We start from the raw sequence: 26484 nt of genomic DNA, 5'->3' as shown, positions 1-26484 counted from the left end.
TTTTTGTTTGAGGTTCATGTGTAAGTAAAGTATTTATGGTTATAAATGCTGTCTAATGATTATCATTTGAAAACTGTAGACCTTTTAATCAATGTTTACAAATTTCAATTTTTGTTCATAAAATTTTCTAGTTTAAACTGTGCATAGCTTTCTGGTGTTTGAAAGTATTTCTTAAAGTCCAACATCCATTTTATGTTCCTATTTCTCACAAAAAAAATGTATGTTAAAAATTATTATTAAGGCTGTAAAATCAAGTACTGAAAAACAGCAAAATTAGCTTGTTCTTCTTCTTACAATGGAAACAGACTTATTAATTTCCTGATGAGAATGCATCACTATCATATCTAAGTACATTACACACCTCCATGAGATGGATGTGTCATATTATTCCCCATTTTGCAAATGGGGCACAGAGAGATTAAGGTCAGAAGCAGGCACAAATTTTGGGTGTCCAGTCTCAGGCATCCAAGACCCAAGTTTTCGGAGTAAATTACAACTTTACTCAAAAGACAACTCTCTTTAGCTTTGTAATTTTAAGTACTCAGGACTTGTATAAATCAGGTTGCAGGGTTTTAAGTCAGGTACCCAAAAATGAGAAACAAAATTAGTGCCCACCTGTTTGGTTAAAGCAGTGGTGACCTGGCCCTGCAGGCTGGATGAGTGGTGTGGGGTCAGTCCATTGGCCAGATCTGGAGCATGTCATCTTGCCTGCAGAGCTGTTATTTGTGGAGTGTTAACTGCTGTGGCTCCTGGGGCTGTGGCAGCCACTGTTCTTCCCACTTCCAAATTTACAGCCCAAGGGGTGAGATGCCACAGCTCTGTGTTCTGGATCCAGTCTCTAAGTGGTAGGCCTGTACGAATAGGGAAGTATTCGATTCGGATTCAGCCAATTTGGAGGACAGTGATTCGATTCAGTGATTCGAATCACTGTCCCCATTTGATTCAGCCAAATCAGAATCGGAGATTCGGTGCTGGTTTGGCACTTCGGATCAGCCAGGGAGAGGCAGGCACAGCTGGGTGGCTACAGGTTCTCCCATGGCTCTTCTGGCTGTGCCTGCCTCTCCCCAGGCACGGGGAGCCGTGGGAGAAGCCCCCATGGCTGCCCTGCCAGATTTCATCCTTTGTCTGGCCCCAGCCTCCCGGCACTTCAAGAAAAACCAAACCCCTGCACTCACTGGTTTTGGCAGCAGGGATCAGGGCCTCTGAAGGCTTGTGGCAGAGCTCCCCCATGCAGTGCAAGGCAGTGGGGATTGCCCCCTCACCTGGCACCTGCATGGCAGCTGCCCCATGGTGCGGGTGCAGCACGCTGCCTGGGAGCTGGGACTGAGAGGTGGCAGACTCTGGGTGACATGTGAAGCCGCCCCAGTTCCTAGACAGCGTGTGGTGTCCTGCCAAGCTACGCTGCACCCACGCCATGGGGCAGTTGCCATGTGGATGCCAGGCAGGCTGGGGGTGATCCCTGCTGTCCCACGCTGCACGGGGGGGTTCTGCCACAAGCCCTCAGAGGCCCTGATAACCACTGCCAGAGTTGGTCAGTGTGGGGCCTTTTTTTTTTCCCCCCAAGTGCCAGAAAGCTGGGGCCAGGCCGGAGGGGTGGGGTGGACCAGGTGCAGGGCTGAGCAGGGGTGGGGGAGATCGGGAGCGGGTGCTGTGAAGGAGGTTCTGCTATGTGGCCACACAGCCCCTGCTACATCTGGTGAGTAGCAGGGCTTTTTTTTTTTTTTAAAAGTGTTGGGAGCATGGGGAGCCACAGGGGAAGTCCCCATGGCTGCCCTGCCTGACCCAGTTGGCAGGGAGGTGGGTGCAATGGAGGTGCAGCTCGCTCCGGGCAGCAGCAGGGCATAGCCCCTGCTCCCAGTGCTGCTGCACCTGGATCAGCACTGGGAGTGGGGGCTCTGCCCTGTTGCTGCTTGCCAGCCAGTGTGGAAGGGTGCAGGATGTGGGTGCGGCAGCCCTGGGAGCAAGGGGCTTTATCCTGCTGCCACTTGCCTCCTTCTACCTGGAGTGAGCAGTGCCTGCATCCTGCCCCCTGCCTCTGTCGCACCTGCATCCTGCTCCCTGAGTAATGCGCCCCCCCCCACCCCAGCTAGGCAGCTTGTCCCAGCCCCAGCCTCATCCCCAATCCCACCCTCCCCACACCCCAACCCCAACAGACTTACCAGCTGGAGGCACCTGTGTCAGCTGCCTGTTTAGTTTATGGCCGAATCTCCAAATGGCCGAATCTTTTCCAAAGCTTTTCCGAATTGATTTGGATGCTTTGAATCGATTTGGAGCTTTTAATTGGTCTCCCAATTTGATTTGGATTTGCAGATTCAGTCCTTGAATTGGGCTGAATCACCTCCAAATCGAATTGGCTACTGAAGTTTCGTGCAGCCCTACTGCAGGGCTCCTCTGGAGCTAGCAGCAAGACAAGCAACCATTAATGCTGCCACTGCTTACCATGGCACCGAATTTCTGGACCTGTAGGCTGTAGACATGATCAGAGACTGACGGACCACACTGACTGGTGCAGACTATGGAGCTAATAAAGCCCAGGGCTATGGATAATACATAGTTAAATTGGTATATAGTTAATAATCAACAAGATTAGCAATAGCCTAGAAAGTATAAAAAACATCTGTTTATCAAAGCCACTAATATTAACTTAAGCCAAAAATGAATGCTTTTTGGAAAAGTGTGTAATAGCAGCTAAAAGAAACAATTAATGTTTTGTCTTTTAATAACAATTACATTGTTTGTAGTCAGCTAGAATCCTCCTGAAATACGAATATGTCTTTATTAATGTCCTGTCAGCCTTGGACACTTTCAAGGGACTTACGCTAGTGGCTAAAGCAGGCCCCAAAGCCTGTTCCAGAGTGAACCTTTGCAGATGTTGACAATTGGCCTACTTGGCAAAATAAAAGAAACAAATCATGACAAGCAGCATTTCCAGATGGTGAGGGAAAGAGGTACGTAGTTCTCTTTCCCAGTATTATACTTTTCACCAGGACATACACCCAGCTAACTGGCATCTTCCAAGTCCACAGAAAAACTGGTTTAGTTCAGTTCAGTTCCCAAAGTCTCAGTGAAGAAAAGAAATATGAATAACATCAATTAGAATATTTATTAAAATATGTATAAAAATGTTGGGTGCATACAGAGGGGCTTTTAGGAAGATGTTAGCAAATTCAAGACGACCTGAATGCCACCTTCCTCCTCTTTCCTGCATCTCCCCAGCCAATATAGATGAGAATCTGTATTGTGCTGTTGCAGGCAACTAGACAGGCATAGAAACAAGCACTTATTCTTGTGCTTCTGAGTGTAATTAATAAAAGGTTGGGTATTAAACCTGTCTCTTGCCTCACTACCTGACTTGGGTGATAGCAACACCTTACCTGGTAAGAGGGAATCGAGGATCACTGGGAAATGCACGTTGTATTTTGATTTGGTTTGAAAAAAAAGGCAATCATTAAGGAATTTGTAACTGTTTCTTAATTTGTATCTGAACTTGCAAGAGTCCTGATCATAGATAAGCTGTGGTCTTGTCTCTCAAAAGAATGAATGGTACTGATACACAGGGAGCCATGAGGGTAGATGATTTAGCCTGGAATAACTTGGTCACCTCTGCTTTAAAGTAGGGGTATCAAACTTTTCTGGACCCACAGGGTGGATGAATGGTGTGTGGTTGGCCCTGTGTGCTGGATCAGGCCCATAGACCTGCCCTCTTTCTCCTCCTGCATACCAGATACAGCACACATGGCACTTGCTCTGGCCAGCCTGGGACTGAGCTTCATGCGGTGCCCAAACAAGGTGGGTCTGCAATGCATGCTGCATGCAGCACCACTGTGATCGGTCTGGGACCCATACTACATGTAGAGCCCACCTAGAGCAGTCGGGGGCACCACATGCAGCATGGGTTGTGGATCAGCTAGATTGGGTGCTACATGTGGCACTTGTCCCAGACTAGCTAGGGCAGGCAGTGTGTGTGGCATGTGTCCTCCACTGGCTGGAGTGGATGCCATGTGCAGTGAGCCCTATGAATACCACATGTGATGAGTAGGTCAGCTTTGGATGCAGAGGCAGCACCACAGGCCAGACGATGAGGTTCCATGGACCAGATTCAGCCCATAGGCTGTATATTTGACACCCCTAGTTTAAAGGATACAACTAGGATCATGTAAGAACACTGTGGCTAAGTACAATCAAGAAGCCTGAGGCTGAAACGATTCAGTCTTTGTAGGTTAGTCTACATTGTAGAGATTAAACTGAGAAGCAAGTGAACAGACATTCACTTTTGATTCAGGAAAATGCCTGCAGTGGCAAAGGCAAGAAGCCGAGGAGCGCTAGAGCATGCCTCCCAGCCACTGCCAAAGGGAAGGGACTGAAGCTCCGAGGCTATTCCCTCCTCCCTGTCCAAGCTGGGGGAGCATGGCCAGGCCCCAGCCTGAAGCAAGCACACTAGGGTAGGGGCTTAAATCCACATGGGACCCCAGCCTAGGTCTGCCTGGGTGGGGAGGGCAGTGCCTGCCAGGCTTCTACCCATCCACCACAGCTCCACACTCAAGTGGCAGGGAGGGCAGCCCCTTCCAGGCTGAGGAATGGGTGGGTAGGGAAAAAAGTAGTGGCACTGAATTCATAAAAACTTGAATAAGAACAGTCCTTTCTCTGAAGCCAGCATGTATTGAACACAGCAATTTGCAACCTCAAGCACGCAACAAATAGCAACCAAAAATATTTGCCTAAGCCGAGATACAGCTCAGTAAAACACAGTGAGAGCAGACACAGCTTAGACTAACTTAAAATGGAATGTAATAAATTAAAAAAGATCAGAGAAAGCCTTGCTTATGTAATCCCGAGGGCAGAGTATCTCTTTATAGCTGGGTATTCAGAAAGTCCTTCTTGGGAAATCAGCAGGTGGTCTTAGGTATTGGAGTGAAGATCATCTCTACTTGGGTTTTTACAAGTACACTTGTACTCCTTTCTCCTCCTTGGGTGCCTTGACATTAGGATGCTTGTCTCCTATAGCACCTTTGGCAGGACTCTCATGACTCAGAGTCTTTTGCCTCTTCCCACTTTTTACAGTTTCTGCTTTATAATGTAAATGTAGTTTTCTGCTTTCTCTAGTCACACTAGCCCAAGCAGTCTGGGACCCTCTCCTGTTTCCTTAGCTTCATCTCCAGTGCATGCTTGTGATGACTGTGTAGCAAACCCCCCAGTTTTATTTTTTTAAATTTTAAAATGCATTCCCTCCCCTTCCGCAACCATTTCTGACTTTTTTTCTCCCTCTCTACTCCCTATAGATAAGTATAAGTAAGCTTAAATGTAAGATAAGCTTTAACATTTTACTTTAGGTAGGAAGTTTTATTTTTCTCTCCCCTCTTTGCAAATAAGTGCCCTGCTATTTTGATATAGATATCCACTGTTTTATAAGTGATAATTATTATGTTTTGTATTGATTTTTTTTTACTGCTTTTATATTGTGTGATTATTGTTTTAGGCCTATATATATATAAGTCAGCATAAGTCATGTCAAGTTTCCATCTTGTAATGTCAAGCCTCCATCTTATCCCCATGTCCGGATGAGTAACCCATGACTCACACCTACCCCTCCTATGTAACTTGGTTCCTGAATGAATGGGGATGAATGAGGGTGCTTGACAGACAATGGCAGTAGGTCTAAAAAATAGCTCCCTCTGAATGACCAAACCATCAACACCAATACTTGGACCAACGACCCAGCCCTTGGAACCACCCTTAGCATTCAAGAAAAAAAAGATGAGGCAACCCACCATTGTGCCAAAGCTGCACATGCTTAGTAAGAACACCTGGGACCCACTGGAACAGGACTGACCAGGCCCTCCATATAGGAGATCAGAGGTAGTCTGCCCCATAAAAAGGGGAAGTGAAGACTGACTCCTTGGGATGCCCTCTCCATCTGGACCAGCACCATGCCACACCACTTATCCACCCAGAGGCCCTGCTGGTGACCCCCTCTGGACAAAACCTGCTGGACAAAGACCCCTTTCCAGCCTGGATAGGTAGCTATCACCCCTACCCTCTCTTCAACCAAGGACTTGGACTCTGGTTCTCTTCCCTACCTGGACTCCAGCCCTTTCACTGAGCCTCCTTCTCCTGCTGCCATTGTGAGTGCTTCTGTGTGTGGGTGTGTGTGCAAACCAATAACTTCATGGGGTTGTGTAGCACGTTGTCTGTTTAATAAACCTGTTATTTGGACCCCTGAGTTGGGTTTTGCTTTACCATGGTTCAGCCTCTGCTCCTCACCCCTCTAACTTCTGTCTCATTTCTCCCTCTCCTGCTTCTGGCTCTCCGCCACCTCCAATACCTGTCCTGAGCTCCTCTCTGCCTCCAAATCCCCTGTTTCTTTGCCACTGCCTTATCCCTATTGCCTTTTCCCCTGAGGAGCCAGGTTTCTGCCTCAGTTTCTTTCCTGGCTGTCTCCTCCTTGCCACCAGACTTCTTTTCCCCCGCCCCTCCCATGCACCAGTGACCTTGAGTAACCCTCAGGCCACTTGATCTTAAGTAAACACAAGCCTCAGTTCCTCAGTCAGCTTCTCTCTAGTCTACCGGTTCTAATTCTGGTTCTGGCAACTTTCACTCCCTACACTTTAACTCTCTCACCTTAATCTTCCCCCAAGTATCCCAGGTGCCCCAAGTACACACATACATACCATGCCATCCAAGTTGGATGTAACGACAAGAAGGTCAACAACAAAGACAAGTACAGTAGGAACTAATAGAAATGAAGCATTGATTATGAAAACGAATAAACAAGTAATTAACAGAAACTGCACGAACGGAACTACAAGCAGTGACAACATTGATGACAGAATCACACACGAACTACAAAATGCTAAGGAGCAGAGGGGTGTGTGGCCAATCCTATGTTCTGGAGCACAAAGCATAGCTCAGCCCAGGGTTGCAAAGCATCCTGGCATGCTGGGAGACTGTGACTGAACTTGATCCCGAAAAAGATCAGGGACAGAAGTTTCATAAACTGGTTTGACCTAAATCAGTTAAGTCTTATACTACATTCAACCAGGTTTATCTTAAACCAGTTTCAGCCATTTTGAAATGGGTTTATGGGCAATGAACTTCTGTTTTGTTACAGGTTTAAACCAGTTTCTAATCACTTAAATTAGCATATGCGTAACTTCTGTCCCTAGCCTGTGGCAGCAGCAAGGGACAGAATCTGATTTGCTAGGGCAGCATTGAACTGTGCAGTAGTAAAGAGAAATATGACATCTAGTTTGTTAGTGGGTTTCACAGATATTTGCAGGCAGGAGATGAGTAAGAAGACTCAGTAAACCCTGGGTTCCATTCTTGACTTAGCGTGCCCTCGTGGACATAGATTCTTCTTCTTTTTTTCTCCAAGTGATCTTCTTCTATGGCTCTTCCTTTCAAACCCAGTGGTTATCCACTGCCATGAGACCCTTTCAAAAGTGTTATGGTGCAGCACTACTGCCCTTGTGGCCAGGTAGAACAGTCCAGTGTGCCTCTTTCCAGAAAGGGCATGCCAAGCAGACTAGGAAGTGGCTGTGTCAGGAGCACCTCGTGCCACAGCCCTTGCCAGTCTGCTCAGCACATTCCATCTGGAAACAGGGGAGTAAGAGACAGTTCCACCTGACTGTGGTTGGATACTCAGGCCATGAGCTCCAGGTGTTGAACATGGGAAGGGCACTGGAATAGAGGCAGGGGTGTTGGAGTGATGTTATGGGGCTGTGTTTAGCATAGACTCATCCAGAAGCTGTTAGTTCAAGCTGCACAGATGGTATGCCCGGCCAGAGTCAAGATTTCCCTTGCAGCCTGGTTCCCCCTTGTCCCACACTGTGCAGCAACAGCTACTGAATAAACCCTTTCACTGCTGCAGCCAAAATAAAGCTTTTACAGCCATGATCTACATGCAGCTTGCCAGTACCTGAGAGAGGGTTAACCAAGGAGAGGGTGAGTGAGGCTGATAAGTGGATTCTGCCCCAGCTCCCTACATAAAGTTAGCAGCTCCTGAGTGAGCCCACAGCTGCAGCAGGGTCCCCACCCCCACTGTCCTGTAGTCAACAACCCCTTCTATGCATATGGCACATAATTAACAAGTTAGGCTGCTGGAACAATGGTTCTCAACTGGGGTGCTGCTATATTCAGGAAAGTGATGACTAGGTACCTTGAGTCTAAAAAGGCTGAGAACCCACTGCTCTCACTTATCAAAGCCTTGCTAATCTCTTTCTTCTTCCTGAATTTGAGAATGCAGGGTGCTTTGTACAGCAAGAGAAGGTACAGTAGCAGTCACCCATAGTAGGGAGAACAGGGAATAATTTACTGACTGGCAATGTACTCTGTTTTCCCCATCCATGTCATGCAATAAAAAGAGCAAATGGCCATATAAGAACTATTACATACAACACAAGAAGAGCATACTACCACTGTGACATACTATCACACAAGAAGAAACTAGAAAGCAGGATTAAGTCCAGTAGCATCCAAGATGGGAATAGGAGACAGGATGAAAGGAGAGTTGATGAAGAAGATAGGGAAAGGACCTGTGAAAATGTTTATAGTAGTGAGGATAGAAAAAAGAAATTATCATGTATAACATGAAATAGTGGAGTGAATTCAGAAAAATATCCAAGAGAGACTCTGTGTATATGGTTGAGATCTGCATACTGGGTACAGCTGTATGCAGTATTTCGGAAGCATGGGAGCTAAGAAAAATAGGTATCAGTTTCTAAGCAGGTCCCAGGATTGCTGTTCCCCTTGCCCTTCACCCCCACTGGTTCCCAGTCCTAGTTTTCCCTTAGCAATTTATCTCACCATAGTCCCTAAGTAAGAGTCCCAGTTTCCTTGGCCAGCTATTTCCTCTACCACTCCATCAGGTCAGCAGACAACCAGAAGAAACAAATTCCAGAAAACAAAACCCTCCAATTAGAAAATTCAGCTTTCTCAAATTCCCCAAATGTATACTTCCAGATACTGTTAGCAAGAATTCCCTGGCTAACTTCATCTGCTGTGGTGGTAAAAAATGAGGGAAAAGATTTCTCAGATGGCCAATACTGCAACCACATATAGCTTTACAAAGCTAATATTAACATAATAAATTATCTCCCAGAAGCAAAAAGGAAGTCAGCGTGATCTTGGAAAACTGCTGTGATGTGTTCAAGTAAGTTAGAATCATCAAGAAGGGAAATAATTGCATTGGGCTCTGCTGTCTCTTCAAGACAGCTTCACATAGATTACATTATAATAATCAAGTATGGAGAACACCAAAGCAAGGATAACTTCAATAAGATCCCCATAAGAGACAGCAATGAAAGTATTTCTGGTCATCTGTGTCAGGGAAGGCTAAGGTAACTCAGCTAGGAGCCCTGTTGGATGATCAGAAGCCAGACAGTCATGACAGTCAGAAGTCAGATATAAAAAATCCAGGGTTCAGATCAGGTCAGATCTTACGGGCTATGTACAGACAGTCAAAAAGCCCAAGGCTGACTTGATTCAGTCTTTGCAGGTTAGTCTAAACATACATGGAAGAGAAGTATTCCTTCAGTAATGGAGAATACGCACCCCTCTGATATAGGAGCTAGACTTTTCTGTCAGCAAATTATTACTAACTCGTTTTTGTCTGCAGTGAGCCTTAGTTCAACCCATTCAAGACCTTATTTTCTATTTAAAATCCAAAAACAGATAAGACAGAATCATAGGAGCAAGAAATCATCTAGTTCCTAATCTCTGTAGTAAGAGATGATCTAGGAATATCTGTTTAACCTGTTCTTAAAAACATCCAATGAAGGAGATTCTCTAGGAAGCCTGACCTAGTGATTCATTACCCTTATACTTAGAAATATCCTAATGTCCAATCTAAATCTTGCCTCTTTTGCAAATTAAGGTTTCTTTTTGTCCTACCCCAGTGCATACAGTAAACAACTGATGACCTCTTTATAAAAACCTTTTATGTATTAAAATCTTTTATCTTATTCCCTTTTACACTTCTGTTTTTTAATTTGAACAAACACAATTCTTCCAACTTTTACTCATAGGTCAGGTTTCCAAGACCGGTTATCATTCTGGTTGCTCCCTCAGAACTTTCCACTTTGTTTATAACTTCCTTCAAGTGTGAAGTGCAAAACTGGCCATAGTACTGCAGTTGAGGCCTCCCCAACACTGAGAGTAGAATAATTATCCACTATATATTACATTACACACCTGTTAATATATACCAGAATGAGATCTGTCTTTTTTATAACAGCAACACATTGCTGACTTCTTGCTGGGGGACAGGGACGCAGAGGAACATGAAGACACTTTGCCGTCAAGCCAGGTGACGCACACAGGTAGTACCCAGGTAAGTGACAGGGGCCAGGGCAGGCTTAGGAACAAGGGGGCAGAATGGGCACCTACAGGAGGCCTCAAATGCTTCTACACAAATGCTTGAAGCATGGGGAATAAGCAGGAGGAACCTACAGGAGGCCTCAAATGCTTCTACACAAATGCTTGAAGCATGGGGAATAAGCAGGAGGAACCTACAGGAGGCCTCAAATGCTTCTACACAAATGCTTGAAGCATGGGGAATAAGCAGGAGGAACTCACCCTCCTGCTAGCTAGCAAAAACCCAGACCTAGTGGGGCTCATGGAAACCTGGTGGGATTCTACCCATGACTGGGCAGTGGATATCGAGGGCTACAGACTGTACAGGCAAGACAAAGCAGGGGAAAAAAAGTGGGGGGCGGGATGTAGCGCTCTATGTCAAAGAGCAATACACTTCCTTGATGATCAGGATGGGTCAGAGGAGGGGCAAACTGAGGTGCTCTGGGTAAGAATGCAAGGGGGTCGTGGGGAAAGGGCCTTGATAATGGGCGTCTACTAAAGACCGCCTCACCAGGGGGATGAGCTGGGCCTGGAATTCTCAGGTCAGCTCACAGAGGCAGTAAAGTCAAGGGATGTGGTTGTCATGGGTGACCTAAACTACCCAGACATCTGCTGGGAGGAGCAGTCAGCCAGGTCTGACCGCTCATGTAGGTTCCTGGCTGGGATACAGGACCTCCACCTAACCCAAGAGGTGCACAGTTCCACCAGGGGAAATGCCTTGCTGGACTTGGTCCTTGCCACAGGCGATGACCTGGTGAGGGGTCTGCGGGTGATTGACCACCTGGGCAACAGTGATCATCACCTGCTGGAATTTACTATCTAGCACAGGGTGGTGAAAGCAAGCAGTAAGGCAAAAGTCCTTGACTTCAGAAGGGCCAACTTCAATGAGCCAAGATCAGTAGGAAAGGCACTGGGGTCTTGAAGCTTCAGTGAGATGGGAGTCCAAGACGGTGGTTGTTCCTCAAGGAGATGATCCTCCAAGTTCAAAGGGAGTCAGTCCCAATGTGCCCCAAGGGGGGCAGGAGTACTAAAAAGCCTCAGTGGCTTGGCAAAGGCACCCAGGAATGCCTGAGGGAAAAAAAGCAGGTATACAAACAGTGGGAGCAAGGGGCTATCACCAAGGAGGATTACACTTCCTTTGCTCATGACTGCAGGGAAGCTGTTAGGAAGGCCAAGGCAGTGATGAAGCTAGGGCTAGCAACCAGAATTAGGGATAACAGAAAGTCCTTTTTCAAATACATAGGGAGTAAGAGGAAGGCACTGGGTAATGTGGGGCCCCTATAGGATAGGCTTGGCAATCTGGTGATTGTGGCAAATAAAAAAGATGACCTCTTCAACAAATTTTTTGCCTTCATATTCCTAAACAGGGACCGGGACATCTCCCCCAATAGGACTGACCTAGGGAAGGCACCGCCAAGCCTAGGGTCAGAGATGACCTAGTTAGGGAACTTTTGGAGGGGCTGGACATGTTTAAATCAGCAGGTCCAGATGTTCTTCACCCATGGGTGCTGAGGGAATTGGCGGGGGTCATTGCGGGGCCCCTGGCATGGCTTTATGAGCGCTCATGGGACTCTGGCCAGGTACCAAAGAATTAGAAAAGGGCTAATGTGGTCCCCATTTACAAGAAGGGGAGAAAAGAGGACCCTGGCAATTATAGGCCAATCAGTCTTACCTCGGTCCTTGGGAAGACCTTTGGGAAAATTATCAAGGAGCAAATCTGCAAGGGCCCAGCAGGTGAGGTAATGCTCACGGGCAACCAGCATAGGTTCATTGAGGGCAGATCCTGCCTGACTAGCCTGGTTTCCTTTTATGGTCAGGTCACAAAGTCCCTGGACAAGTGTGCTGAGATGGATGTTGTCTTCCCAGACTTTAAGAAGGCCCTTGACACTGTTTCTCACCACATTCTCTTAAAAAAAAACTAGGTGACTGTGGCATCGATGTCCACACAGTCAGATGGGTGGCACATTGGCTAGAGGGTCACACCCAGAGAGTGGTGGTGGATGGGTTGTTTTCAACCTGGAGGGATATGGGCAGTGGAGTCCCCCAGGGCTCAGTCCTGGGGCCTGTACTGTTCAACACCTTTATCAGCAATCTGGATATGGGTGTGGAATATACACTGTCCAAGTTTGCTGACAACACCAAGCTATGGGGTAAGGTGGGGATGCTTGAGGGGAGGGACAAATCCAGCTAGACCTAGACAAATTACAGAGGTGGGCGGATGAAAATAGGATGGAATTCAACACAGACAAGTGCAGGGTACTACATCTAGGGAGAAGGAACCAGCAACTCACCTATAGGCTAGGGAACACCGTTCTTGTTAACACAATGGCAGAAAGGTATCTTGGAGTCATTGTTGACTCCAGGGTGAACATGAGCTGCCAATGCAAGGAAGCAGGCAGTAAGGCTAACCGCATCTTGTCGTGCACCTACAGATGTATCACAAGGAGGTCCAGGGAGGTGAGCCTTCCCCGCTGTGTGACATTAGTCAGGCCACAGTTGGAGTACTGCATCCAGTTCTGGGTGCCGCATTTCAAGAGGGATGTGGCTAGTATTGAGAGGATCCAGAGTAGGGCTACTTGCATGGTAAAGGGGCAGTGGGGGCAGGCCCTATGAAGAGAGGTTAAAGGGCCTGAATCTATTCAGCCTCCACAAGAAAAGGCTGAGAGGGGATCTGGTGGCTGTTTACAAACTCACCAGGGGGGACCAGCAGAAAATGGTGGAGGCTCTGTTGCCCCGGGCACCACCTGGGGTTACTACAAATAATGGCAACAAATTGTTAGAAAGAAGGTTCAGGCTGGAGATCAGGAGACATAACTTTACAGTTAGGGCTGCCAGGCTCTGGAATGGACTCCCAGCAGAGGTGGTGCTCTCTCTTACCTTGGGGGTCTTCAAGAGGAGGCTAGACAGATATTTGGCTGGGTTATTATGACCCCAGCACTCATTCCTGCCCAAGGCAGGGGGTCGGACCTGATGATCTGCTTATGTCCCTTCTGACCTTAAGCACTATGAAACTATGTGATCCACTGTAACACCAGATCCTTTCCTGTTATACTGCTGCCATTCCAAGACAGAAGTAATGCACCAGCCTAAATCAGGAAAGCCTTATGTAGAGCGTATCATCACAATGAATGGTCAAACCCTCCAGGCAGTGGACAAGTTCACCTATCTTGGCAGTAAATAGTCACGTGCAGTTCACATCAGTGATGAAACCAATGTCAGAATTGCTAAAGCAAGTATGGCCTTCAGCAAACCATGTGCAAATGTGTGGGAGCACAGAGGCATCAGTCAACATAAGAAACTGAAGGTCTACAAAACCACTGTGTTGCCAATCCTGATGTATTCATGTGAAACTTGGATGGTGTACAGATGCCATGCTATGAAGCTAAAACTACATTTACATGGGCTGTCTGAGGAAACTGATAAGGATAAGATGGCATGACAAAGTCCTAGACACTGAGGTTTTTACTCACGGAGGCATTCCAAGCATTCACACTCTGTTGATGAAATCACAGATGAGATGGGCAGGCCATGTCACCAGGATGTCAGATAAGTGACTGTCAAAGAATATCTTTTATGGTTAGTTAAAGGAGGGAAGGTGTTCTCAGGGAGGCCAGAAGAAACTCCTCAAGGACTCTCTAAAGTTGTCCCTGAAACATTTCAACACTGATCCTGAAATCTTGGGAAGATCTCACTCATTATCTTTCCACCTGGGGAAGTCTCATCCATACTGGAGCTACCACCTATGAGCAGAGAAGAACTGCTGAGGCAGAGCAGAAGCACAGTGTAAATCTCACAACAGTAGCATGTCCACTGTTGATTAAACAACCTAAAGTAGCATCACTTGCTCAGCATGCCACAGCATAGACAGTTCAAAGCACAAATGTGCCTGATCAGCCATTCACGTGTTCACAGAAACCAAACCAACCAGTGATGTCACGGTCATCTTCGAATTCAAAGGACAAACAACTAACTAATACTGCTGCCTAGGTAGTATTCTCTATTTTGTATTTGTTCATTTGATTTTTCTTTCCTATGTGTAGCCCTTTACATATATCTTTATTGATTTTTATCATCTTGGATTTAGACCATCTTTCAAATTTGTCAAAATCATTTTGAATTTTGATCCCATCCCTCCAGAATGCTAATGCTTTTTCCAAGCTTGGGGTCATCTATGCATTTTATAAGTTCAAACTCTGTCACAGCATTCATAATATTAATTAAAACATTTAAGAGGACTAGGTCTAGGACTGACTTCCTCATGATGGTATTTGAAATGAGGTCTTAGTTGTGATGCTGAATAATTGATAACTACAATTACACCATATTGTAAAGCTTCAGTTTGCAAAGGAGAGATGTAGTAGAGTGCACATCAAACAGCACACTGATAACACTTCAAGTCAGAAGGATTCTGCATATTTCTCAGGAGTCCACATACACCTATACAAGTATGAATTAGAAAATTACAGTGATATTATACTGACTTGTTATATAAAAACTATAGAAAATGTTTACAGTTCCAAAACTTAAATTGTTAAGAAACACTGTTCTGTTTCTTTTAATGATAAATAAATTAGGAAAGATTTTTTACATAAGACTATCATTATAACTTTTGCATTAATGTAACACGTACAGAATAGAAACAGAATAATTCAAGTGTGCGTGTGTGCATGCCTGTCTGTCTGTCAGCTGACTGAGCAAATTTTCTTTTTAGCAACACCGGGACTACAAAAGGGTAACCACAAAAAGAATTCAGTCCAATAAATCTTAAAAAGTCAACTTCAAAATTAGTGAAATCATCACTATAAGTCATTTGAATTTCAGTGACGGAAGGTCCCCAAGTTGAATGATTTTTCACTACTACTGCTAATTAAATGCCCTTTTAAACTAGACAATACAAAAATCAAATATCACTACTATATAAAATTTAAAAAACCTGAATTTTGATTCTATGAAAAGTAGCGTTTACTTACCATTGGCTTGGTTATACTAGAAAGAAGTGCTTCAAGTGCTTTTGTTTCTTCATTCTTTTCTTAAAAAATGAAAACAAAGCAAACAAAATACCCATGAATTATATTTACTATGAAATCCTGAACACACACACACACACACACACACACACACACACACGAGATGTGTGCTAGTGGAATTTGCTTATCAGCTTAAACTACCTCAATATAAGGCATGTTGAAATTGATTACAAAAAAAGTCCAAACAGATTTAACCAAATCTATGTACAAATCTATTCTAGGATTTCATGGAGCATAAAAGATATGATCATATTTGGTATTAGGCGATATATCAGATATCTACTCTACCCTAGCCTTTTCTCTGTATGTAAAACAAGGAAACTAAAACACGGTAAAAGCTTACAAGATGCTTTCTAACATGTACTATGGAACTAAGTAAATTATAAAAATAATTAATAGTGTGTACAAATGTTTGGGAGGCTAGATTGGGTAAAAAATGGCCACCTAATCAAACCTAGTTCACCCACATGTGGACTTTATACTTAGATCCTTAGTTAGATCAATCTAAGTGTTGAACTATACAGATGTTCCCCAAAGGTTAGATTAGTTAAAAAATGGCCAGTCCACTCTAATTTTAGTTCACCTGAGAAGCGAGCTAAGTTAGAACGGGCATGGGTTAGCCCGATTTACTGAACATCTGTATGTGTTTGGAGCACAGCCCCAGGTCTGGGAAAGCCCAGCTGCTTGCCCCAGCCCCCGGGGCTATACTTTTCCTAACTCCTCAAGCTCACCCCCCCGGCAGACCAACCCCCTCTACCACCAAGCCCACCAACTCCCCACCCCAATCTTACAAACTGTCCCTGGTGCTGAGAGCCCGACTGAAGTAAGTTGGGGTGAGGGTGGGGGCTATTCGTTGGGTGTGGTTCGGGGGGGCTAAAAATAGCCTTGGTTGGGGGGGTGAGCCCTCATGCTCCCACCAACCCCTCCCCCTCATAGAGCCACTAGCCCTCCTGATCCATATACACCTCCCTCTACCCCAACTTTGATTGGGCTCCCGTAACTGCTGAATGCTCATAGAACTGGCACTGGGAGCAATCTGCAGGACTGAGGAGGAAGGGGGTTGGCAGGATCAGAGAATCCCCGCTAAGCTCTCCTGCAGACCCCACTAGCACCCTGATCCCTACAACTTCTCCCCCACCCATCTCCCCGAAATCTCCTGTGATTTCTGCTAGCTCCCCTGATCTTGGCCATCCCTCCCCTTACTCCTACTTACCTTGCATCAGGCTCCCAGCACTTATCTAATCACTTAGTTAGATGGGGCATCCATTTTTAACCCGATCTGACATCCCAAACTTCTCAGTGTAATGTAAGTGAACTGACCTTACCTGGCTAATTTTTTCTAGGATTGGAGAAGCTTTTTTACATTAATTTAGAAGGGAAAAAAAACAAATACATGTTTAGTAAGCCACAATATATCTTGCTAAATCTCTCAGCAAGAAGTCAATTCGCTTCTTTATATTCATAAGATTTTTAATATCTTTGAATGTTTTGTTCTTGTTCTTGCAGTTTTTAAGTCACATTATACAGTGCTTCCTTTCTTTAAGGAATTGCAAATTTTTCAGAAAGATCATCAAAATTTAAGTAGACTTGAAAAGAAGGCCTGGTGAATTATCAATGCCATTTTTTTTTAGAATAGTCCATGTAACACAAGTGACAGTATACTTCGTTATCAATGTTTGGATAAAATCAGCTTGTGGGTGAAAAGCAAGTAACTGAAAATAAACCAAAGGAAAACAGAGGTAGAATCTGAAACATGTACAGTATAGCAAGCACTCATTGTTGGTCAATTTGATCTGTAGCTTAGCATCAGTAAGGAATCCAGGGGCACTCCTAAATTCTCACATAACAGCATCCACAAGTAACACTTTACATCATATTTGAATAGGAAACAGTCTAATCCAAGCAGACAGTAACCTGACTGTGTTACACATGCCTTTGTCACTGTCTATCTGAACTATATTGTGCTAGTAGAAGCTTTTTAAGTTTCCTCCGTAAGACAGGCTACTACAAATATTTACATCTGTCTGCTATCCTCTAAACTAGTGATTCTTAATCAGGGTGACAAGGCACACTGGGGTGTCTTGAGATTTTCTCAAGGGTACTGCAGGATGCCATATAATGTTAGGCTGTTAAGTGTACAAATATGATTCATAAGATTAACCCAGATATTTCAAATATAAATCCATAATTGTGGTCTTTCTAAGTTCTCTGCAACACAAAACCTGCTCTATTATTTTTCTTTAGCCAAAGAAGAGTGAAAGCTAAGATCTGGCATTTTATGAGGGGTGCCTTGAATCTATCTACTGGTGCCAATAGTCTAAAAAGGTTGAGAACCACTGCCCTAAACTAAATGTGATCTGATACTCTGTGGGAAGCTACTTTCAATCCTTGTATTCAAGGTGCTCAATAGCCGAGATCCAAGATCATCTAAAGCAGGGGGTCAGCAACCTACAGCCCATGGAGCAGATCCAGCCTGTGGAGCAGTAGCTTTAGCAGCATTCAGAAGCAGAGGGGCTCTTGCCAAGCTGCAGTCAGCCTGCTGGATCTCTAGCAGAGGGAGAGCTGTCAGTGTGCAGTGCTGCAGTCAAGCAGCACAGGTCCCAGTGGAGCAGATGGTTTTGCTATGCCGTGCTATAGCTGAGCAGCAGGGAGAAGCAGTGGTGGTGGCTGGGTCCTAAAATCTGTCCAACTTTAACGCAAGCTGGGTCATTTTACCCCACCCCTGCAGGAAAAAGCTGCCAACCTCTGATCTAAAGCTTGATGATGAAAACCATGGTTGACAACTTTGATCCTTTAGCCCCATGTAATTTTCTATACAAGGATAAAACATGTTTGTGCAGGCATCAGCTCTTTCTTGGGGGCTGGGAGAAACTTCCACAGGAATTAAAGGACCATAACACACTTTCTACTCCAAGTGCAAGTCCTCTGTTTAAAAAAACAAGCAAAGAACATAAACACAGCAGGCCTGTGTGAAGCAGCTAGTATTTGCTTCAGATTTGGATTCGGCCGATTTGGGGAATAGTGATTCGACTCGGTGATTCTAATCACTGTTCTGAATCAATTTAGCCAAAGTTGATTTGGAGATTCGGCTACTGAATCACCCAGGCCCATCCCCTGCCTGCTCTCCCAGCCCTGCAGTAGCTGCCCCGCCCGCCCCAGTTCCCAGCACTTTGGAAAAAAAAGCCCTGATTCACCAGGTGCTGACGGGCAGGGGGATGATCCCTGCTGCTCCCCCACCATGCGGGGGGCTCTGCATGAGGCCCCTGACCCTCCCAGCCTCCCCATGGCTGCCCCATGCACCCCAGCTCTGGCCCTTTAAGGAAAAAAACCTGAGAAACGTCCCCCCCCCCCCAACTCACCATTCCTGCCAGGCAGGGGGTAATCCCCACTGCACCCCACCATGTTGGGGGCTCTTCCATGAGCCCCCTGAAGCCCTGAGGCTGCTTCAGAAGCTAGTGAGTCCCAGGGTTTTTCTTGTGTTTTTTTTTTGTAAAGGGCTGGAGCTGGGGTGGGCAGGACACCCATAGTGGGGCTGGAAGAGTGAGGGAGGGGTCAGGGGGCTTGTGACAGAGCCCCCCATGCAGTGGGTATCGCCCCCCACACCTGGCAGCACCCAGTAGTGGGGACTTTTTTTTTAAAGCGCTGGGAGCTGGAGTGGGCAGGGCAGCCATGGTGGGGAGGGGCTGGGGAAGTTGGGGGGGGCTGGGGGAGCAGGCAGGAGATGGGGCCTGATAGGGGTTCCCCCATGGTCCACTCCCTTTTCCCCTGTCCCCTATTTACTGGCATGGAGTCCAGCTCCAGGTCCCTGCTGCAGTGGGTGGGGAGTATTGGAATCATCGAAGCTCTCTGAATCTTTTCCAAATTAATTCAGAGAGCTTCAAATCGATTTGGACATTTTTAATTGGTCCCGATTCAATTCGGATTTGGAGATTTGGCCACCAAATTGGGCTGAATCTCCTCTGAATCGAATCAGCACCGCACAGCCCTACCCATGCCTTATCAAAGCAAAACAGTGTGGCAAACACAGAATTCTCATCTTATTGAAGGGAAAGGGAAACCCCTTCCCTGCCCCCCATGATGTGTCAGTCACAATACTTAATGCAATTGTAGAAGATCCTTATATGCCATGGTGGAAAGGGAGTGTAAGAACCACTGTAGAATAGAATGTAGGCAATGGGTATGTATTCTTGAGAGGTACCAGGACCACAAGGTAAAGCAACAGTCTGCAGACCTTCTGATCTTGCAGGACTTTTCTGCCTTACTGTTATCCATAACTTTGGAGGCTGTTGGTTTGTCTTCACTCCTGCAATCTCAGTACAGCTGTGCAAACTTTTGGCCAACAGCTTGCCCTCACAACTTCTTCACAGCAAGAACAGAAACAAGAAACTCATTCCCTTCAAGACTTCAGTAAACATCTGGTAAAAGGGTCTCCCTATTACTTATACTCCCCAATTTTACAGTGTGGCATACATACTCATGTAAACTAAATCCCCTTCCCATACATGTATAGTAACAGTCCTCCTTCCTACTACTAACTTGCTATAGCAGCGAAGAATCTGGCAATTCTAGCCTGAATGTGAGCAGGCCTCATATTCATGCTTGTCTTGGTGATGTTCAAAGCTCCCTATGGCTCTACTACCCTGCACTTACATCCTTCTAATCTTTTCACACTGAATGCATACACTGCATAGATATCTTGTTGACTACTTTACCCACTCTTAACTCTGGTCATATCTGCTATGCTCGTACTCCTGGGTTGCCTCTCTAGCCACATATCTTCATTCATACCCTTTCTTACGCCTTTTTTTTCTACAAAAGCTTTTCAGCAAGATTTTGCATGGAAAGAAATGTATAAGTTACAAACAAAAACAAAGTACCTCAGAATAGGGATTTGCAACATCTGGCGCACAGGCCAGATCTGGCCCATGGCATGGCTTCAGTGGCACTTGGCGGCAGGGGGGTGCTTTCCCTGTGCTATGCTACAGCCAGGCACCTCGGGGTTCAGCGAAGGTGCAGTTGCAAGGCACTGGCTTGGCAGCTGGGTGGCAGAGAGAAACAGCAGAAGCAGCCAGGCCCTACTGCCCGCCTCAGATCCAAGCTGGGGCATTTTAGCCCCCTGCCGGAAAGTGTTGCTGAGCTCTGCCTTCAAACAAATATGACAAACTAAATGCTTAATAATTGGTATGTAGAGGTCTAGAGAAGGGAGTGAATTTTATTACATGATTCCTAAAGGGTCAAGCAGACTGTTGGCACTTGATTAACATCAGCAAGCAGCGACCAAATTTCAGACTCACTTTGATATAACCTGAAAAATTTGCTCAAAAAAGGAGTTTTGCAGGCCAGGAACTGTAATGTTTTAGAGGTTTATCCCTCTACTTTGAGGAAGACAGTCACAATTTCTTTCATTTTATGCAGATTATATGCAACTATTTCCAGCACCAAACTGGTCAAAGCATGGTATTCCTTCTCTAAAGATAATACAGAGAACAGAGGTAATTTTTATCCTAAATTCTTCTGACACATACCTTCTACTTCTGCATCCATTTGAGAACTGTCTTTTCCTTTCTCCAGAGACTTGCTCTTTGTAGGTCCTGTGCTAACACCACTTGGATTTTGTCCTTTCACAAGTCCATTATGTTCATTTGTGGGAGAAGGACACTTCTGAGGCGATGATGGAGGACTGTTCAATTTATCCTTCTGTGTTCCATGACGATCTTTTAATTTTTTCTGTAAACGTTCATAAGTTTTACTAGACCTTTCATCTCTAAAGTTGGATCTTCCATGGGTAGGGAGGGTATCTAAATGAAAGTAAAAAGTATTAAGTGCTCAAAATATGTTACAAAGAACATTTACAAATTCATTAGAAGTTGAAATCACATCTGATCATCTTTTTTAGTAAAAATAATCTTAATTTTCCTTACTTTACTTTGCTTTTTAGGTGCAACACTTAAATATGGACAAAAGTAATGCTTGTTCAGAAGACTTTGGTTTGTCTCTGCTAGTAAAGTAGTCCCTCTAGTGTCCTATTGGAGTAACAGACAGCTATTGGGATTTATTAGAATAGTACTGCACAAGTATGAAAATAGAAAATGCTAGAACAAGAGTAAAACTATACATCTCTTATAAACCTCACTTATTATTGTGTTTGAAAGTCTCATTTCAAGGCATGTGAAACCCTACACAGTGAAAAATAAAATGAATTGCACCTTGGTCAGTAATTAGACATGCCATGTCAAAGTGTATGACTCTACAGAGTTTCTTTAATTCAAACCATATAACTTTTTTGTGTAGCAACAAACCATACCAGTTGGGAACTCGGTTTTGGAACAGAATACTTTAAATCTGTTAGTTCAAAACCCTCCACAGAAATCAGCTGGTAAAACAGAGGCAGCTGAAAGATAGTAATGGAGTGAAGCAAATATGGCTAGAAGCAGGCACTCAGTACCATCCTGAAAAACCCGACAATAGATCCCTGTATAATATCCTGGACATAAAATTTCACCTGTTCTGTAGGATAAAGAGATCAAAAGAGTAAACTGCAGCAGGCTGATGCAACTGAGACATTACCAACCCCCCAAATATCCAATCAGAACATGGATTTGGACAGATGTTAATAAAAATGTAAACTGCTGATGTACTAAAGATTTTTTCTTCTTTTCTAAATCAAAAGATTTATTAATTTTTAACCTTACATGCAGAAATGCTTTAATTACACAGCATGAAGCCTTTTAAAAGGTGTATCCCACAGCACCAGCTCTATTTTCCTCAGTGTAATCCTATCTATCATTAGTAAAGGAAACAGATGGTGTTTGCTATACTTCTGGGAAAAGGAGATTTCTCTCAGGGTGAATGATCTGTCTTTCTACTTTCTTAGTTTATGCACCGGTTGTATTTAAATAAGAAGTGCAGAAATGGGAAGACAGGTGTCAGATGGAAGAGACAGGTGACCCATCAACTTTTGGTAGCAAAGACAATATATTAGAGACAGATTACTTAAGATGAGATAAAGCTTTTTAAATGTATTCTTTAATCAAGCAAACCATAATAAAAAAAATTCTGAATATTTAATTTATCATTGATAAACAAATTGCCTCCAGAGTCCACTTCCATTCATCTTGCAGAATGGAATTATTTGTTGCCAAGGTAATTATTAACAAGAATTTTAAAATTAGAGCAGCACAAATTTGACTTGAGTTTTTAATTTAGTACCAACATAAAGCAAGGAAAATTGGTAGTTTTACTGATTTTCACATATTTAATTCAATAAAGACACTCTGATTTGGAATTTACTTGAAGCAACCAAGCACATTTAAATATGTCAGAAAATTCTGCACTGCTTATGGTACAAAGCTCAACAGCCCTGCCACATAATTTAAATCTACCATGCCAGGTAAAATCTTTACAGATATGAATATGACAAGACTTTTACCAAGGATGAAATACTAGCTGCACTGAGATCAGTGTGAGTTTTACCTTTGACTTCAATGCATGCAAGTTTTTATCACAACTCTGGCAATCCTGGGAATTTATTAATTTATTAATTTGATAGGCTAACAGAATTTGAAGAATAGTAGTGGTGGTTTCTCGTCTCCAAAATAATTCATGATTTTTTTTTTTTTTACTTAGGTTGATGGAAGAAAAATTGCCAAGAGGAAACAGAACTATGTTAGCTTACTTAGTTAAACTATGCAAAGTTAAAATATGGATTAATTGAAAATGGTGAAACTGTAGCATTTAGTCTTACATTCAAATTGAAGTTTATTTTTAATTTTTATTCATGCCTCTTAATATTTGACTCTCTCCCAAGTAGTTATGAAATCCATTCCAGTTCCTCACAATTCCTGTGTCACAAGAATCCATTATCATCCTAAAATTATAGATGGATGACTGAAATAGAGAGACATTAATTCCAAGATTTAAAAATGTTTGCCTAAATTCAATCACTTATTTAGAGGTTTGATTTTTAAGTGTTCAGGACCAAATTGCTTTCAGTGAGGTCAGCCAGAGCTACTGGATACTGAGCATTTTTTAAAATTCTCCTACTTTTGAAAATCACAGTTTATGTCAACTGTCCAAGATTAAACAGGGAACCTGTGGCAGTCCTGGGAAATAACCAAATTTTCTGAATCCTAGACCTGGGGGGCAGGCAAAAGGCTGGCAGGGCCCTCCCCTCCCCTCCTCTCCCTGCCGGAGACAGGCAAAGGGGCAGAAGAAGGTCAGGCAAGGGGACAAGGGGCAGGAGTCAGGCTGCTTTCCCCCCTGCCACTATTTTCCCCACTGCAGTAGTATGTGTGTGTTGGAGGAGCGGGGCAGGAGAGGAGGATGAATAAGACAATCCTCCAAGAATTAGATTCTATACAAGGAAAACTGTATAAGCTTCCATACTCATTTCATTTTTAACAAATTCAGACTTGGTAATAAGCACTGAAATTATATAACCAATAATGGACTGATGTAAGTAAAATAAATGTTGTTAGCGTTTAGTGAAAAATTGTGCTGTTTCTGTTCCTTTCGAACTACCTTGAAATTTTAGATTGAGTCAATGACTGCTTCTTTAAGGCTGCTTGGTAGTTAAGAAACTAACTACATATATAATGTACCATGTATTTCCAGAATTCCATGTTTTATTAATAAATGGCCTGTTAGTCTCGTATAAGTGTTTTTTATTATCGTATTTCAACTGTTAATCTAGAAAACAAAAAGCAAACAACTGCCATTTACCGTAAGTCCAAATATTAGCAAAACTGTAAACATGCACTCAAGAACATCTGATAACTAAATACAGAACTTTCGAAGTATTGCACAGAAGAAATTATTCCTTAAGTGCAGTTTAGTATTAATTACATAAACAGGAAGAAAGCGTGAGATAGTCTGTTTCCAGACATGGGTAATTTTTATGGCTGTGTTATAAAGCAGAGATATTTCAATGCTGTACCCAGCATGCTGAAGGGTATTTTTAGAAATGATTTTTACAGATCTATGACCTATGTATCTGAGGTGCCCATAGACATCAGAGGAAAAAGTCTCTAGTCTTCCTCTGACAGAAGAATCCTGGTAAGCTACTCAAAGTGGCACACTGACTATATACTGCAAAGTCTTTCAAGGTCAGTGTTTGCTTTTAAATAGAAAACAAAAGAGATGGAAGAAGGAAAAAGACTTAAAAATGTAAATACTGAAATCATTGTATTAAAACCATACATGGACCAATCCCATTTTGCCATCACAGAACTCGCAGAATTGGTATGCATGCCCAATTACATTTTTCAACATTCTGATGAGCTATAAGACAACCATTTAGGATATGAAGCGGAACCACCAGCAAACAGTGGGTGAACTTAGAGCTTAATTAGGTACATGGGACCTTAGTTACAATATCAGTTAATATATCTACTCTTTTGAAAAAAATCCATGACATTTTTAATGAATATGAGATTAAGAATTCTGTTTTATGCTTCAAATGTATACAACATTTGTGAAAGCATCATAAGTCAGAAACAGGCTATAGGCATTTATCTTATTATTACGCCAGACAGTTAACCGTTAATTCACTAAATTTACTTTCCTCCATCACCTTCCTGTTTCCTTTGTGCGCAGTACTCTTCTATGTATTAATAAGCTTGATTTTGATTAGCCTGTGACATCACTGTTCTGAAAGAATCTATTTCAGTACAAACATATGCAGTGTTCTGAAACCAAGTATTTGCATTGCATGCTGACTAACTAATACAGGGATGGATCCCTGGTGGGTGCAGCAGTGCACTCATTCACCTTCTCCTGCTGCCACCAGCATTCACTATTGACCCAGGCACAGGGGGAACCCCAGGGCTGCTTCAGCCACAGGTTGTGGTTGTGTGGGGTACTGAACATGGCAAGGGATGGTAGCAGCAGCAGGTGGGTTGTTTTTCTTGCACCTTCCCCCTATCGCGCCCCCTACCCCTCTTGTGTCCTGCTATCCAGGAGCAAGTGATGGAAGGAGTGCCCATCCTCCCATGGTTGGAGGGATGGTGTGCTGCACCCCACTTTAAGAAGTCATGGATCCGCCCAAAGCTAATAACTTCAATTCAGGCTACAGTCCTGCCTGACAAAGGCAAGGCAAGGTATCAATAGACTGAGTCCTGGAAGTCAGTACAAGACTGTCACTTTGAGAAGAATGAGCAGTAAGAGGTAGTTTGAATGGTAACATGTCAGTAAGTTACTTACCCAGATCTCCATATACTTGCGAAGTGTGATACTGTGGTATATATTGTGTTGCCATGTCACCTGCTCCAGTAACAGGTGAGTATATATGACGTGGTGGTGGGGGCATCATGGTTGGAAGAGGAATGAAGCCAGGCAGGGGAGGATGTGGAGGCCTATGTATCACAGCATGACTGCCAGGGTGAAATTCAGGAGCCTGGGGAACTACCACAACCCTTCGAACCCCATTGTCTTCAATAACCTGTACATCAAGAAAAGGAATGATTTATCAGCTACAGGATTGTTTCATAGACAGCAAAACAGCTTGTATCAGCTGGACCCCACAAAGAAGAGACTGAAGCCTGGAACTATTCAGACTGAAAGGTAAAAAAATTATACACGTTTCTTACAGAAAGTTCTTCCTTTATAAAAAAAGCTAAAGAAATGTTAAGTACAGGAAAAGCAAAACTGGAAAAAATAAAGTAAAATCAGAATGTGGTAGATGTTAGCAGGTTTCAGTGCATTTCTTTCAGGAAACTGTAAAAATGCATTTGATTACTGGAAGGGAGGGAAAAACACCTTTTATGCACAACAAAGCTGTTTGTAACAAGAAATGTATAAATAACTTTTCATTCTTACATGCCATTCGTTCACAAGAGTAGTTAGGCCATTAATAAATACATTAAAAATAAATGCAACAGGTGCTAGCATAATATACTACCAACTGGTAGTATTTCTGAAAATGGTAACTCCAGCTTCAAGTTACCTTGCTCAGAAGTATTATGGGGGCGCTAAGATCAGCCTGAATGACAAAAATTACATTGTTCTTGAACTCCTAATAACAAAATGTCCCAGAATAGTGTAATTGAGGTAGCTGCCACATCTGCATACTGATACAGTCACAGCTGACAAATAAATAGTGAGAAATTTA

General features: G+C 43.8%; 1 protein-coding gene across 6 annotated transcripts in view; it reads right to left on the bottom strand.

Annotated features, from left to right (window-relative positions):
• Window positions 1-26484, bottom strand: part of FNDC3A (fibronectin type III domain containing 3A) — a 232899-nt gene that overhangs the window by 56966 nt on the left and 149449 nt on the right. For all 6 annotated transcript variants that reach the window (XM_090025998.1, XM_090026004.1, XM_090026012.1 and 3 more), the window contains 3 exons: window positions 25578-25815; window positions 20903-21175; window positions 15321-15379 (listed from right to left, as the gene is read on the bottom strand). In XM_090025998.1, the coding sequence (XP_089882124.1) occupies window positions 15321-15379; window positions 20903-21175; window positions 25578-25815 (570 nt within the window). The remainder of the gene's footprint in view (window positions 1-15320; window positions 15380-20902; window positions 21176-25577; window positions 25816-26484) is intronic.

Source organism: Crocodylus siamensis, chromosome 1, assembly GCF_052110815.1.
Source record: "Crocodylus siamensis isolate JL-2025a chromosome 1, ASM5211081v1, whole genome shotgun sequence".
NCBI lineage: Eukaryota > Metazoa > Chordata > Crocodylia > Crocodylidae > Crocodylus > Crocodylus siamensis.
Note: the sequence above shows the minus strand (reverse complement) of the source record. Positions and strands in the feature narration are given on the sequence as shown.